General features: G+C 38.0%; 1 protein-coding gene across 1 annotated transcript; it reads right to left on the bottom strand.

Annotated features, from left to right (window-relative positions):
- Positions 1-4,322: 4,322 nt before the first annotated feature.
- On the bottom strand, positions 4,323-15,973 carry LOC101863578 (calcium uniporter protein, mitochondrial). The gene is made up of 7 exons (XM_005096582.3): positions 15,827-15,973; positions 13,006-13,084; positions 12,287-12,457; positions 11,210-11,314; positions 8,858-9,018; positions 7,517-7,720; positions 4,323-6,899 (listed from the first exon to the last, which is right to left on the bottom strand). Exons 1-7 carry the CDS (start codon positions 15,938-15,940, stop codon positions 6,696-6,698), a joined length of 1,038 nt encoding a protein of 345 aa, XP_005096639.1. The 5' UTR covers positions 15,941-15,973; the 3' UTR covers positions 4,323-6,695.
- Between the last annotated feature and the right edge of the window lie 467 nt (positions 15,974-16,440).

A 16,440-nucleotide genomic window follows, 5' to 3' on the forward strand; every position in this document is an offset into this window, starting at 1 on the left:
TCTTTTGAAATACCACCAAAAAAAATATTTAAAAATCAAATATCATGTGGCTGACCAGACAGGCTGGTATTTGTTCGTCATTTATGTTAAAGCCAAACTTCTCCAGGAATGTCATTGGTTTCAATCTACAAAAAGGCAATATAATTATAATATATGCGGAAATAACTGAAGACACATCACTTTAATTTGAAAGGAAAAAAAAAAAGAAAACCACCCCACACCCAAATCAATAACATTCCAGTACAAGTTGTCCTTCCGTGCAATTCCAATAGAAGTGACACAGTATAATAAATATTACTAAAAAAAGCCAATATATCGAAACAGAATTTCAATAGCGTTCCACAGAGCAGTACAATAACCATTACGAGAACAGCCAACACATCCATCAATGTTGTCTCCCTTTAAACTCAGAAATCGGTGTAAACTCCAAGCGCTAGTATGACCTTGTGTAGTTGTGAGCGCTGCAAACATTTTACCTACCCCCCCCCCCCCCCAAATAAAACAACACACTACACAGACATTCATTGAGATTTCATGTTCTCGTAACATTTCTCACAGGTAAAGTAAATACTTTTGTTGTGTCAACACTCAATCTGCATACATTTTACTCAATATCCATTCATTAAAAAACACATAAAAGACCCAATGAAATAATCACGCCCAACAAGTAGTGAGTGACAATTGTCAGGAAGATTGTCTGCTTTTGTCCCCTGTGAATCACGAGTAAACATCCAAATAAACAACTCGAACTAACAAACAAAACATTCAACAATCTCTTTCTCTTTTTTCTATTTTTCATACTTAATAATATCCTCTTTCCCCTGCATAAAAAAGAACCCAAAACAAAGTACACATTATGTCCATTATTTAGAATTAGTCTGAATCATTAGAAATACATACATACAGATGTATATATATTAGAAGTGGGCAAAATCCGGATAAACTATAAGGATAACCGGATAATTCTCAATGAAACATCTTCCGAATTTAGACTCTTTTAACTCCCTTTCCTGACCTGTTTGCCGAAGTGGGTGCACCCATTTGTTGAAGTGATGCTAACCCGTTTGTCAAAGTGGTTCTAACCCATTTGACGAAGCGGTTCATATCATATCAATTGCCGAAGAGGTGCACTAACATATTATCCGAGTTTTGCTAAAGCGACTCATTGCCCAGCCCTAATATATATCTTCCACAAAGTGAAAAACAATGGGACAGAAAGAAAGAAAAAAAACAAAACAACAAAAAGCAACAAAGAACCAACAACAAATGCTGCATTCCGACAGCATAATATCAGTCTGGCTGTGAGCACATCATTTTGCTGCAGCGTAGTCGGAAAACCCTACAAGAAGAAGCAGAACACTGCAGGCAGCACTAACTGTAGCACTTACAACTTACTTCTCTAAACTTCTCGGGGTAAATTATACATGCGAGTGTGAGATCAGTTCAGGAATCAACAGACCTAACAATACTGCTGCGTTCTCTCATTCCGAGACAAGAGAGAGGAAAAGAAGAATGAAAAAGGGAGCCAACAAAAACCCTGTCTCTGAGACTTCATTTATTTCATTTATTTGCCACTTTGGATGGTAATTACACCCCCCACCCCACCCCCTTTCAATTTTATTACCTACTCACCAATATCGGTGAAAACATTTATTTATAGAACTGGAGCGCAATTATACACCACTAAATTCATAATTGGGAAGAGAGGGGTTTGTCTCAGAGACTTTATTTACTTAATTTATTTGCCACTTTGGACAGTAACTACATACCAGAGCTGGAGCGCAATAGTACACCACTGAATTCATAATTTGGGGGGGGTAGCATTTGAAATACCCCCCCCCCCCCTGAAATCCCCGACGCACTGCAAGCGCTGCTTTACTGTACTCGCCTACAAGTGATTCTATGAGTAAGATGAGCCACTCCCCTGGTAGAGAAAACGAAACCAAGCGACGGACGCCATCGGTGGGGAGAGGCGGATCTCGTATAGAATCTTCCCACATCATTGCTTTCCACCGAACCAGCTCAGATCATACTGATTGTCTGCTCAAAAATATATTCCTTGAAGGAGAAAGTCACTCAAACTTGTGGGGGGAAAAACACAGCCACCATATACATGATCTACCGATACCACACTGATATATTTATCTATTTTTAAAACATTTTATTTGAGGAAAAAAGAGAGACATATTCAAAAAATGATGATCATGTTGTTAGGTCCATGAGAACACAAGACAAGAGACGGAAATTACAGATGAAGCAATGGAAGTAAGAAGAAAAAGAAGAAGAAGAAGAAGAAGAACCTACCAGCAAGTGTCACCATCATCCAACCACCCACACCCTCGACTTTTTAAAATAGGTTAAAAAAAAAAAGAAGTAAAAGCTCTAGTACAATAGCTTTCATTCTTTGAAACAGTTTACATTAAATCACAGGTGTAATCTAATCTAAAGCTTTGGCACCTTATTCAAGCTTCAATAAAAAAAACTCTCTTGTATCTTTCTACCTTTTTCACAGTTTACACTTACGTATAACAAATCTAAAGCTTTGGCACCTTATTCAATTTTCAATAATTTCTTAGCGTAAGAGACAAAGTCGCAGACACGCAAACTATCCAAACAACAAAGCCGTCTTTTTCCAACAAACACAGCATTTTTTTCTCTCCTCCTATCTATAGTTGACCATTAAATTTTCTTTTAATCAACTGTCCTTTCATGTATAGTTAATGTATTGTTGTGAAAGTTCTTCTTTATGTGATTGGTGTAAAGCGCTCAGAGCTTACACTAGTATGGGAGAGAGCGCTATATAAATGCAATCTACTATTATCATTATTATTATTACTATTACATCATTCTGTTCCTCAGTGCACAGGCAAAAAATGCATCTGCATCTACCTTTCACTCAAGAGGAAAATGTTGGAGAGAGACAGCTCTACGCCACTCTCGCTAGCTACAGAACACACAAAAGGCACTGGATACATGCCATCATGAGAAACAAATGACGTAACTGTACATAGATATAGATAGAAACTCTGTGGTAAGGAAAATATCTAGAGAGTGCAAAGGCAAATGGTGTAGATGATGAAAGTCCAGAGCAGGAGGAAAAAAATAAATCCCGAGCCAACAGTCACGACTCGAGATTTCGGAATTGAAAGCCAGAACAAGGAGAGCCGTGTAGCCAGTTCCCAGTAATGTCATGCCATTTGTTCCGAGCGAGAGACCAGCAGAGAACCCACCACAACAACACATCAACCGACCGTCATGAAGGAAGGAACTTGTACAGGAACACACACACAAACAAAACACAGTAAACTTTTGTATCACATGACATCAATGATATATTTATATATATATATAAAACACTTTCATCCCTGGTGGATTTACAGAGACAAAACCCCCCCCAAAAAAACCCCAAAACCAGGTGATTATGACACTCAAGAACAATAACGTTATAACTATTCGAATTTGTTATATATATATATATTAATATATATATATATATATATATATCCTACCACTAAAACTGAAAGGTCTTTATCGCATAACCTGTTGCTCCCTAAATCTGCATAAAATAACATGAAGGAAGTTGTTAGGGGACTGTTGGGCAACGCTAGGGGACTGTACTTAATAACTTCCTAACATGAATGCCCAGATGAAGTTTTGCTCCTTTCAAGGCTCAAAACCAGAAAGACACAACTTGCTTCTTTACAAAACCTACCTATGAGAAGGGCACATTTTGTTTGTAGCTATGCAAAAAAAAAATTATTCCTGGTGGCATAAGATCCGGTCAAGTTTGAACCGTCATTTCGTGTGTGAAGCTTTCAACCCTGTCTGTGTCAATACTGTAGAGAAAAAAAACCACAGCAAGGATATCTTGTGTGCTAAGGCTAAAACAAAAAACATTTATATATATATCAACTGAAACAAAATGGTCGCAAAACCTGTTTTCCAACAAATCTGAAGCCCTATCATTGACTTATTATGGCTCTTGGTTTTCTCTTTATCAAAAATCCCGATGACAAACAAACAGCCCGTGATATAAAAATAACCATCATCAAAATCAGTCAGTGTGATCGTGACAAAATTCTTAAAATTAAAGTGAAGACACTCAAACATCATCTGACTTTTCTAAACTCCAAACACAAAAGTTGCAGCCGAGCCTTGCACGGGTGAACACCGTTACAACAATACGAGCGGAGTGAAATGCATGGGAGATCATAATAAGCAGTCATGTCGGAGGTAGAGGTTACTTCTTTCTTTGATCCAACATAATAACCGTTGTTGAAGCTGGCTGCTACTACTTCTAGAAACTTATTTTCTATTTTTCAATTAACTAACAATTCTACAGTGGGGGTAGGGTCTCTCTTCTTGATCCACACCCCTCAACGTAATGCTTAAAAAACAACCCAGCAGGCAAAGCAGGTAAAGTAGCAGCTTGAACCAAAAATAAAACAACCAAATATCTGCATACTTTCTTTCTTGTCTTCCTCATTGATGCAAATTTAAATGTATTGCGGACATTCTTCACACAGTTGACACATTTCCCACAAGACTCTGTCATGCAATACAACTGTACAACAGAAAAAATACAGCAACTTTAACAAGACTTAACAAACTGAACTTCCATCTCCAACATTATCAGGCCTATCCTGAACAACTTACAGATCAGGGCAAACTGCGCAATATAAGGGGGGAAATCATAGAAACTATACAAGCTATGAGCAGAAATATCATTCAATTAATCGAGCAGTAAAAGCGGGGGACGGGGGGGGGACACTGAACGCATTATTAAAAGTAAGGCCGGCGGTATGTTTCAGCTGTGTGACCTTCATTCGGAGAAAAGGCTTTTCAATTAAGCAACAAAACAATCTGCACTGACTGTCTCTTCCACTTGCTGACTGATACAGAGCAAATGGGGGCGGGGGGGAGGGGGGGTTGCTGTTGGTCAAACTATAATCAAGAAATATGACAGACTAGCTGTACAAATATATATATATATATATATAATTGTTCAAGCTGATTAGCACTACAACAACTGCACGATACAAAAAAATATAAATAAATAAATCACATGACCTACTTGTTAATCCCCCCCATGCAAAATGAAAAAATTCCAATTCACACTTTCAAACAAAACCTTATGAAAACCTCGGCCTAGTCTGACACTTGCTCATGCAGGAGCCGACAAAGCATCACTTGTAAATAGACCACAGCGGCACTGTCGTATACTGAAACAGTCCTTGGAGTCCAAATGAAACAATGTGACAAAAAGGAGATCAACAAGCATCTCATCATACACTCAACAGAGTACCACTAACAGATCTTTACAACAAGTAACAAGTCAAAAGTTATCGTGATGACCTTCATGATAAATTCATCACACCCTAAAGGTATCTAAAAAATATGTTTTAACACAACATTTTTTTTAACGGAACACTCAAAGAGATGAAATATTACCAGAAGGACTTATAAACTTTATCGCTGCTTTTCCAAGAAGAACAAAAACGATTTTAAATCCAGAAAGATGCAGTGAATTTCATCCAGACAGCCAAAAAAATGTTACGCTACTTTTGTGCTCTGTACATTCTATCAAGGTGTGTTTTCAAATCTAATGATATTCAAGTTGGATTTTCCACTCTTCACGTTATCTAAACTCCTCACAACCGTTGTTAATGACGAGGTCATGGTGCCCCCATTTTTTATCTTTTCGCACAGCAGTAGACAAAAACTTTAACAAAAACTATATAAGCAGGATACTGTATTTCCCAACTGAAACACAATAATGTGAAAGTGCATTTACAGAATAGCAAAGGATATGTGTTGAACTATCTCTTACTGATTATTTTTTTATCCTAGTATTAAAAATTTTTAATACAGAATTCCAAAAATCAACCAAAAAAAAAAATATATAAAAAAAATTTTTTAAATAAAAAATATTAAAAAATACAAAAACTAGAAAAAACCCAGTTCAAACTTTGCGTCTATATTGGGGGTTTCCTTTTTCCTGCAACATATTGCAGCTTCATGAAGCATCGCAGGCATTCAAGCCACCGGCACCGCCCTTACATCAACGACATACTCACAGAAATAAAAAGTTGCCAAACAAACAAACACACACACACACACATTTGTTCTCGACAGGAAACGCCAGAAGACTCCCGATCAGTACATACATACATACATAGGTTAAAATTCAAACTGGCAGGCTTTGGGTTCCACACTAACGGGAACTTTTCCATAGTTATATCACAGGCAACACTGAATCTGTCCCCGTGGTTTTATGCACCCCGCATAATCTTGCAAAATTTGACCATTTTTTGCATACTTTCTGATTATTTTCCTTTATCATTCTTCGTTAAAATGAACAGAATAGCATAATTTCACATTTTAGGGCTCAGTTTGCGTAATTTCACAATTTTTCTAGCATAAACCGACGGGGACAGCTAAAACAATGGAAGGGAGGAAAACCGTCTCTTCCAGAGAGAAGTTCATTCCTCGCTTTAAAAACAAAAAAACAAAACAAAACCGGCAGTAAATAAAAATAACCACAAAAAAGTCACCAGGTCAACACTGGTTCCTTTTTCTTTCTTCTACTTTTGTTCAGACTCTCAAATTTCAATCAGCTCAGAAGCAGTTGCCAAACCGTCGTAACAAACAACAACAACAACAATATACTCGCATACACAACTCTAACCGCTTCATTATTCTTTCTTCGCAAACTTCTCCATCTCCCGGATGGGTAGATGCATCTGCAAGGGGTCGCGGAGCCGCCGAAGGTCGTGCTCAGCTTCAGTGATGGCCTCTCGGAGTTCATTGTACTTGTCCACGTCCAGATCTTCCTTCTTGGCCAGCTTGTAGAACTTGATGAGGAACTGGCGGTCTCGGGCGTCGGGGAAGATGTATTCCTGAAGGGAGAAACGAAACACGGCCAGACTTAGACCTTGTTTTTACAAGTGTATTACGGCATTTGCAACACAATAAGGTCATATAAGTGCCGAAGAATAGAGGTAAAGTTTAAGCAAGTGTTTTACGGCACTCGCAACACAATAAGGTCATATAAGTGCCGAAGATTAGAGGTGTTACAAGAGAGTAACAAACACAAAAAAGAAGGAGGGGAGATAAAGACGATAAGACATTTGATAGGAAAGAAGAAGCAAACTGTACCACAGCACCTGCCAACCAACCACGCAGCGAGACTTAATTCCCCTGTCACTTCATAATGTATGATGATGAGGACGATTATCACCACTGTCACTTCATAATGTATGATGATGAGGACGATTATCACCACTGTCATGCTTCTGTTTTGCTAGATGCTTAACTTTTTCAATCTGTTAACAACCCCCCCCCCCCGAAAATAAAGGGGGGGGGGGGGGGGGGGAGAAGAGGAAGGGGGAGAGAGTGAGAGAAACAAAAAGAACAACAAAAAATAAAATAAAACCACACCCCCCCTCCAACCACAAACACACACGCACACAGACACACCCCACCCACGGACACACCCCACCCAAACAAAACATACCTGCTTGGTGAGGACAAAGTAGGCAAACATGGCCATAGAGGTTCCGTAGGTGACAAAGTAGGTGACGGGCTCCATGATATCCCACGAGTACTCCCACCACGTGAGCCGCGCCAGGATGCCGAACTGCAGTCCCATCATGCCCAGCCCCAGCCACGACAACCGGTTCGTGTTGTTGTTGGCCCTCAGAAACAGGTTCTGGCTTTTCTGTTCCGGGCAAAACAAATACACATGATGTTGTAGTTGTCGTTACTTTAAATAAAACGTGTTGGTGTATAGTGTATGGGTTTCATGCCCTCATCAACACTATTAAGTTATTAAAGAGACAGGAGCTCCAAATTTAATATCCATTGTCCCTCCATTATTTGGTATCAAAATATTTTGATTCATGCAGTTATTCGTTAAACTGGGGTTACTCAAACACCATGCCCAACTAGTTGGGCGCTCTGCACAAATGGGTTAAAGAGACAGGAAATCCAAATTTAATATCCATCTCCCATAGGTCAAATTTGTTTAGAGCTGTGAAAACTCAACAAAATGACCCCCGGTTCAAGGAAACCTAGTCTAGGAATCGAACCAGCGCCATCTGCTCTGTAGTCCACCAACAAGCATGTCAAAACATTCACCATAAAATGTTCCACAGGTTCTAAAAAGGAATTCCACGTCCTTGCTTCAAAATCCCTCAAATTCAGGTTAAGCTTAAGATAAGTTTTTTTCATTACTTCTTCACCCTGATCACTGCTCTGTTCACAACAATTTAGCCACAGGTGGACCAGACAAATTCTTTAATGCAATCTTTCCAACTCTTCAAAGACTGAAAGTGGGAAAAATTCCCAAATTTCAAAGAAATCAGGATAAATGTGAGCAGAGATCATGTTTGCGAGTCAAATTTCCTCAAGCTTTATCATATTCCAAGATTGATGAGGCAAAATTCCCCCCCAAACATTGGAAAAGATTAAAGTCATATATGTATCGTTTGGTTGATTAACAGCCAAAATAGCTAATCGTTCACGAGTACAATAATGTAGGAACAAAGACAAAGAAGCAGATATAAAAAAAACTATTAAAAAAAACTGCCATTATCACTATAGCAGCATTCCATCAGGGGAGACTAACTTTTCCTGTTTTTATTAGTTCACACAAGACTTTGCTCATTTAGGAAGGAAAGTAATTTTTTCACTGTGGCTGAATAAATCGAGAGAATGACATTATCCGGACCTCGAGAAATGCGGTCTAAATTTGAAAATTTCCCCATAAAATGGGAAAGTCGTCAAGTCTGTTTGCATATATAAGACATAGATAGGGAAGGCTGGCAAGTCTGTGAATGCATTATACATGACTTACTTGTTCAAGGGGTGCAATCTGCATGTTGAGATCTTCCAATCGTTGGAGAATCTCATTCTCTCTCTCCAACTGATGGTTCTCTACGTTGAGAGTGGAGTACAGCTTCGAAATCAGCTGCTTCACGTCGGTCATCGTCTGTGCATCCTCCGACGAAACAGGGCCTGGCGTCCAGATAATAATAATAATATATAATAATAATAATAACAACAACAATAATAACAATAACAATAAAACAACAACAATAATAATAATAAAAATAATATTAATTAACATAATAATAATGATTGCATTTATATAGCGCTGTATCTCATGAAAGTATGTATGCCTTGAGCACTTTCCCTCAATGACATGCATAACTGATTCCGTCCATTCGACCGCTCTGAGCGGCTCAATGAAATCCGAAACAAATATGCACTTTTTAACATAGTTCCGACTTTTTAAGTTGTCGAAAGGAAGTAGAACTTGTAAACAAACCTGACCTCAATCTATGAGCGGCAATATCGATCAAAACTGCTAAATTTTGGCAAAAATCATTGTTTTGTTGTCGCGATGTAGGCTAGATCTAAGGGTAAACAACACGGGGCCTGGTATAATAAAAAGGTCCTTCAAAGAAAGATATTCAACTAAATTTGTGAAATTCTTGCATAAATGTGTGCTAGGGTGATATCACTACAATGTTGTGTTGATTCCTATGGATTATAAGGACTTGTAGAGCTGAGAAAATGCGGTAAGTCGAAATTTTCTAAGAGCTGTTGCGCAAATTTTTTTTCTCATTCGTTTTTTTTCTGAAGAAAAATGCAGTACAAACAGATTATAGGCCATTGTTATTGATATAAACACATTCCTCTATTTATTCCCATCAGTTTGGTATATGACAGTACCTATTAGAGTGACTTAGAGCTTCACAGCAATGCATTAAATAGATGCACCCCAGGTCTAAAACTGAACAAGGAAAAATAATTCTGTCCAGAGCCTGAAAAAATCATGGACGGAATCAGTTAATGAGAGTGAGAAAACCAGTTCAACCACATCAGACAGACATGAATATATTATCTCACAGCGGTGTATAAAAACTCTCTCAAAGTCAAAGCACTTAAACGTTGCGAGATACAGATGTTTTAGTTTAGTTTTCGTAAGAGTCTTACGGCACTTGCAACACAATCAGGTCATATAAGTGCCCAAGATTAGAGGCGTTACAAGAGAGTAACAAACACAAAAAAGGAGGGGAGATAAAGACGATACAGATGTCAGTGATAAATCTTTAAAGACTGGCAAAAAATTCATGATGAATATTTTCCTGGAAAAGTTCATTCCTACTTACATGAATGTCAATTCGTTAATACTTTGAAGCAAGTAGATAAAGAATGTACTCTGCCTTATCTAAATCAGTCAGTAAACTCTTCGTTAAGGTGACATAAAATTTAAAATAGTACTATTCATCAGCAAAATTTCCATGAAACAAAGGTTAGAGCACCATAACCCATTAGCTAAAAAAAAAGAAGTATTGCATCAGCACAAAAGGAGCGAAATAACCCATATTATTTACTTCCTTCCAAGAAAATTTACCCACACTTAAAAACAATTTTTTACAGAATACACAAAGTACTAACAGAAGTCATATTCCTGTAGAGTCGAATCATTTCATGACAGAACAAGGTCTTCCCCCAATATTGAAGCAACTACACACTTCTGGAATTTCTACTTTATGTAAAAGTACTTTGTCTCAGGATTTGTTTGTAAAATACTACAAAATTTACTTCTGGTTTGTTTGTTTTTTTGTTTCTTGTGGTAAGTGTTTTGCAGTTCTCACAACCGCAGAAGGTCACATGAGCGCGCGGGACACATTAAACATTAACAACTGGTAGGAAATTTTGAACTTTGCCCGGGTGGCAGCCGAAGCCTACTCTTATCGATTTTGGACCACCAAGGGATTTTTAATGAGCGCAACTTGAACACAAGACCTCTGAGATTTTTCGCCCTTATCCGAGAAGGAAAGGTGTTGGATCTTACCTATCATATGATTAGGGGTGTGACAGAAAGACAGCAGCAACAAGGCGCCAAGGAGTAGCAATTGAAAGGCTGCAGTAAGAGTCAGGAGCCCAGAAAAGGGGCAATGGAGGTGAGGCAGTGAGGGCAGAAAATGGAGATGAAAGCCAGACAACAGAACATTGTTAGAGAGCAGGAAAGGATGTAAAACAGGAAAATTTTAGAGCAGAAAATTTTCTGTCTCTAGCTGGATTCGAACCTCGGACCTGCTGAGTGAGAGGCAAACACATAAACCTCTTGACCACGATAGCACCCTTACTTCCGTTTATATAACAACAAAATTATGTAAGTTATCACAATGCTCACAAAGAACTGGAGGGCTGACATCATATTTTTCTTCGTTGATGCTAAGCTTAAAGTCAGAACGCATCAGCACATCAATGGTTGTTGACTTTGCAATTCTGTTGCCCTCTGAAAAAAAAAAAAAATCATCTCCTGTTAATTCAGCATGAGTGTAAAGAAACATCAAACATTGAACAATAAAATAATGACAAAACTCGAAGAAAAGGCATGCCAAAACTTCACAAATATAGAGCAACTGATGACAAGAGATTCAGATAACTATAACAATCGGGGGGTTTTTTAGTAAGTGTTTTACGGCACTTGCAACACAACAAGGTAATATAAGTGCCGAAGATTAGAGGTGTTACAAGAGAGTAACAAACACAAAAAAGAAGGAAAGACGAGGACGATAGATGTTTGATAGGAAAGAAGGAGCAAACCACACCAGAACACCCGCCAACCCCCCACATAATGATGTTTAGAGGAACTCGGTAGTGTAGATGGTCTAGCGTTTAGGCTTTTGGGCTCGCAACCGAAAGAATGGGGGATCGAACTCCGTCAGGGGCCTGACTGACATTGTGTCCTTGGGAAAGGCATTCTACTCAAATTTTTCTCATTTCACCCAGGTGGGAATGGGAGCTTGCCTTTAGACAGAGAAAGATCTTGTCAGATTGTTAGTGTTTGAGAGCTTAAACTGCTGCTTGCACTGTATGCAGAGAATGTTTCTAAAAGTGTTATAGCATCTGCTGGAGTTATATAATATAAATTGCAAAGCCCATAGAGACTGCTGTTGAGCAGAGATAGCCTGCACTCTTCACTATATATACTCAAAGAGGTCATAGACAAAATAGATAAGCCTGGCACATTACTTGCACTCGTGCATGCACACACGCACATGCACACACACACACACACACACTGATCTTCAAGACTCAAAGAGTAAGATTACAATATATTATATTCTATATTTCTACTAGGTGTGGTGATGTTTACCATGATCATACTTCACAAGGATTGCAATTACAACATTGTCTGACCACAAAGTACAAAATAAGAATATGGTTGGGCAAGGCTAAAAAAATTTTCTACAAAATGACATACCTGCGGTAAAAAAGGTCACAGTGTCAACACCTCCATCTTCTTCTTTGATGAATCTGACGAAATCTCCCACTGTCTGGGATATAGGCTTTAAGGTGAATTCACAGGATTCCTTCCGTGAAGGCAAAGGAAGAGCAACGACAGGAAGCCCATCTCGGATATCAACAGTTACGTCTGTAGGGAAAACAAGCAAGAAAAACAATTTTATTCATTTCTCATTCGAAAAACAAACAAAATGACCAATTTACATCACAACATTCTAAAATTCTTATAAATACTTCATTGGTTCTGTCTATTTTTATAAAAGATAAAGAGGTGCTATTTAAATTTTAATTGCTAATTGACAGTAGTCAAGTTACTCAAGGGTAACAGCCATAGATTTGGTCTACATAAAACTTCTTTAAAACATTTTTTAAAATGTCAACCTTTCTATCTGATCTACTTTCTGTACTTCATTTAGTGTGAACAGATGGGAATCATAACCTTTATACTCAAGTTTTAACAAAGCCAATAGTTATATATTCATTTGAAAGCTCTAACAATTAACATATGTATGTATTTATCTTTCAGACATGCTGTATGATCGTACCTATCGTTTATCGTTAAAAAAAAACAGAAAACAAAACTAATTAATCAGCTTGACAAGAAAACAATAATACACTTGCAACAAATCATAGTATGAGGTTTGATCCTCAGATCACAACCTTTACAATGGTCTTTACCTGTTTTGTATAAAACTTGAGAACTGAAGGGACGCAAGAGCTGATGACTAAAAGCCGGAGCTCGATGCAATGTCTGCAGCTGCGGACAAAGTTTTAGGAACATTTTTTTCACAAAGAGTAAACAAGAGCTGAAAACCCTAAATATAGAAATTATATATGCGGTGGAATCTACTCAAGAACCAAACAGTCAATTCGAAAACAGCAGCTGACTGATATATATAAATAATTCTCCTTATTATTATATTTTTTCTTCGACTTAAGCAACCTCTCCAAACCAAAAACCTGGATCAACCAATGATAACCCAGCTGTCCCATAGATTTCAGTTTAACAAGAAGCGGATTCCACTGCATACATGATAGTTTAAAACAAAGTGGAACCGAACTGTGGCCACTCCACTTGACAAGCATAAAATAGAAGTTTAAAGGTTTTTAAATGGGGACAAAAGATCGGCTTGAATTTGGGAAATCAGTAAGAAACTTCAGCAAGATCATGAGTAGGAACAGGAGCACGTGTGTAAAAACAAGGCCTATTTTCTTCTCTCTCTTTAACAGTAACAAGGTATTGTTTGAACATTCCATACTGAGCAGTCTTGTTGCCCCTAGCAACATATTATATCAAATCCTTCTTGAACAAAACACAGAAGAGACAATAAGGATGCTGATAGCTCTGAAAGCTCTACCGGACAAAGAAAATTACAAAACTGTGTGACAGAGAAGGTCCATACAGTCAAATTTCTATTTTAAAAAAGACATTTAAAAAAACCCCAACATATATGTACCTGAATAGTTTGATGCAAAATTATGAAGTTTTAAAAAGATGCACAGCTTGTGTTTTTCACACAAAAACACATTGGTTTTCAATATAGAATCTAAATAAAATAAAACTGGGGAATAGCTGAAAAGGGGAAACAAAAGTTGCTCTATTAAGATCGTAACATATCTTTGTAAATATTTCCATTTCTCGAAGCCCGATATGAAAATTTCAAAATTTGTTTGTAAATTTGTGCATTAAAATTTTTAAACTACAGGTATTAACGTGATTCTTTCGTTTCCATGGATTGCCTTTTAGATAAAATCAATGATGAGATCAGAATGAACCAAGTCCAAATGCGATTCAAGCAAGGGCATCAACTTTGGTACGTTCTTATGAATGAAGAACGTTTCCTTCTCTCCGTTGTTTCTCTGACTGTCATTTTTGTTACACTTCCCTACACTCTACTCTCTCTAAAAGGCTCATTGTGTCAATTTGAGAGTTTGTGCTTTTCAACTTTCTCCAAACCAACTGAAACAAGGCCACCTCTATTCTCGCCCGGGGTGAGAATAGTGCAGGCGAGTCTTTTGGCTATTCTCACCCGGTGCGCGTTCACCGTTATAGCCTAGATCTAGGCCAACCAATTTTGCGTTCACCCGAAACCACAAAATTCTACACTGTGATATAACAGAAAAATTGTAGAATTCTGTGCCGTGAACAAACTTTCCATTACTACTGTTAGCCTACTAAAAGCGTACAATTTTGTCTGTGGGCAGTGGAGAGAGAGAGAGAGAGAAAGAGAGAGAGAGGAGTAGCGCGAGAACTTCTGGGCAAAACAAAATGGTGACCCGCGTAGTTCTGCTCGATTCGAAAAGTTAAATAGCCGTAGCATCTTTGTAGACGACCAAATTAATTTACTTTTGTGTTTTAACATCATTTTTTAACTTTGTTTTGGTCAATTTGATCGTCCACACCGATAGACATTATTCAGAAAGAGATAGAGAGAGAGAAGAGGGGAGGAGTAGATCTTGCGAGAACTTCCGGGCAAAACAAAATGGCGACCCCCGTAGTTCGGCTCGATTCGAAAAGTGAAATAGCCATAGCATCTTTGCAGTCGTTAAAATTAGCTTACTTTTGTGCTATAACGTAATCTTCTCTTTGCCTTTATCCATTTGATCATCCACATCGATAGAAAGTATTCCGAAATTAGGAAAAACAGGTCTTGTTTCACACAGGGTGAGAATAGCCTACGGTGGCAAGTCTCACCCGGGGTGAGAGGTCGATCGTATAAATTCTATTCTCACCCCTGAAACAAACCAAACGTCCAAATGAAATGAAAACAAGGCTGGATTGAACTTTGGTGGACCCACAGTGTTTACATTTATTAAAGCGTACTAGCCATATCAATAGTGGGAGGTTTCATGGTGGTTTGCGGAAACAATAATAATAATTTAAAAAACACACATAAATGCAAAACAATAGCAGACCATAGCACAACATGAACAAGGCTCAAAATGAGTCAAAAGTAGTTCCGGCTTCGTTCAGTATTGTGTCCACCAAAGTTCAATCTTACCGAATAAAACGTTGGAAAGTGGAAAATCACTTACTTTTTTACTGTCTTACTTTGGAGAAAGAAAGTGAATTTATATAAAGGCAAAAAAGGCATAGAGACAGAGAGTAGGTTGAGTAGGCAACAAAAAAGGGTTCCCCCACCCAGCGGCCCAGCCCAGCAAAACAATAACACAGGTTGACTTGTTTCATTCAAGTAAAGACAGTAAAATTAGTAAGTGGTAGCCATGTAATTTGTAATGTGGGATGCAAGGCTCACAAGAATCTATCACCATCTTGGTGAGCAAGTGTACATTGTGTTTTCAGAAAGGAAAACCTAAAGAGTTGGTTTGATCTTGATCTAAAAATTCATGAAATGGGGAAACAAAAGGGTTTCTAAGACAAAAGTTAGTAAAGTCAAAGTTGGGTGAAGTGAAGGACCCCCTTTACACATTCCTGGGACAAACATCAAATGCATTTCAAAATCCGATCACAAATATCATTGAAAGAAGAAACATTTACCTTGCAATTAGCATTGCGCACAACAAAACTATTTATACTTGATATTTCGAGGTGCACTTGCTTAGAAAAAAGGCTTCTAACTAGAAGTTTTCTAAAGGGAATAGAAGCAGCCATTTTAATTCCGGGAGTACTTATAGTTTATGCCAGGTAGGCCTATGTGCGCTAAATAACCATTAAAAGTTCAAAACATTTCGTGAAGACAGCTATCAAGTTTCAAATATTCATTGATATCCACGCAAAGGCCCTAGAAGAGTAATGCATTTTAAATTATTTTGAGTATCCAAGAGAGATCATTCTAAATTTGATCAGCATTTCTTCTAAATGGTGTAACGAAAATAATGAGCAAATGATCCAATGGGGCAAACATCCATAACTTGGTTACAGTGTCATTTTACCCAAATATGTGTAGAATATAAAACTACTGCAACTTTCCCTTTTCATCAAATTCGATAATATTAATTTTGCAAAAATGCACTATTATATTGTGTAATTTGTACCACACCCTTCACGTTTAGCTTACCACCCACCCCCTTCCCTAATCCCCCTTCAATCGGTGCAGGCGAACCTGACGCACTCAGAAAAAAAAGTTACGTGTGACCTGCCAAACAGGCTAT

This window comes from Aplysia californica, unplaced genomic scaffold (assembly GCF_000002075.1).
Source record: "Aplysia californica isolate F4 #8 unplaced genomic scaffold, AplCal3.0 scaffold00132, whole genome shotgun sequence".
Classification (NCBI taxonomy): Eukaryota; Metazoa; Mollusca; class Gastropoda; order Aplysiida; family Aplysiidae; genus Aplysia; species Aplysia californica.

What these genes read in the sequence shown, in the direction of transcription:
- LOC101863578 (XM_005096582.3), bottom strand. Translation starts at nt 15,940, where the DNA reads ATGGCTGCTTCTATTCCCTTTAGAAAACTTCTAGTTAGAAGCCTTTTT. An exon ending in TGCGCAATGCTAATTGCAAG is followed by an intron (nt 13,085 to 15,826) that starts GTAAATGTTTCT and finishes CTTTGTCCGCAG; the next exon opens with CTGCAGACATTGCATCGAGC. An exon ending in TGTCAGCCCTCCAGTTCTTT is followed by an intron (nt 9,019 to 11,209) that starts GTGAGCATTGTG and finishes TCTGGACGCCAG; the next exon opens with GCCCTGTTTCGTCGGAGGAT.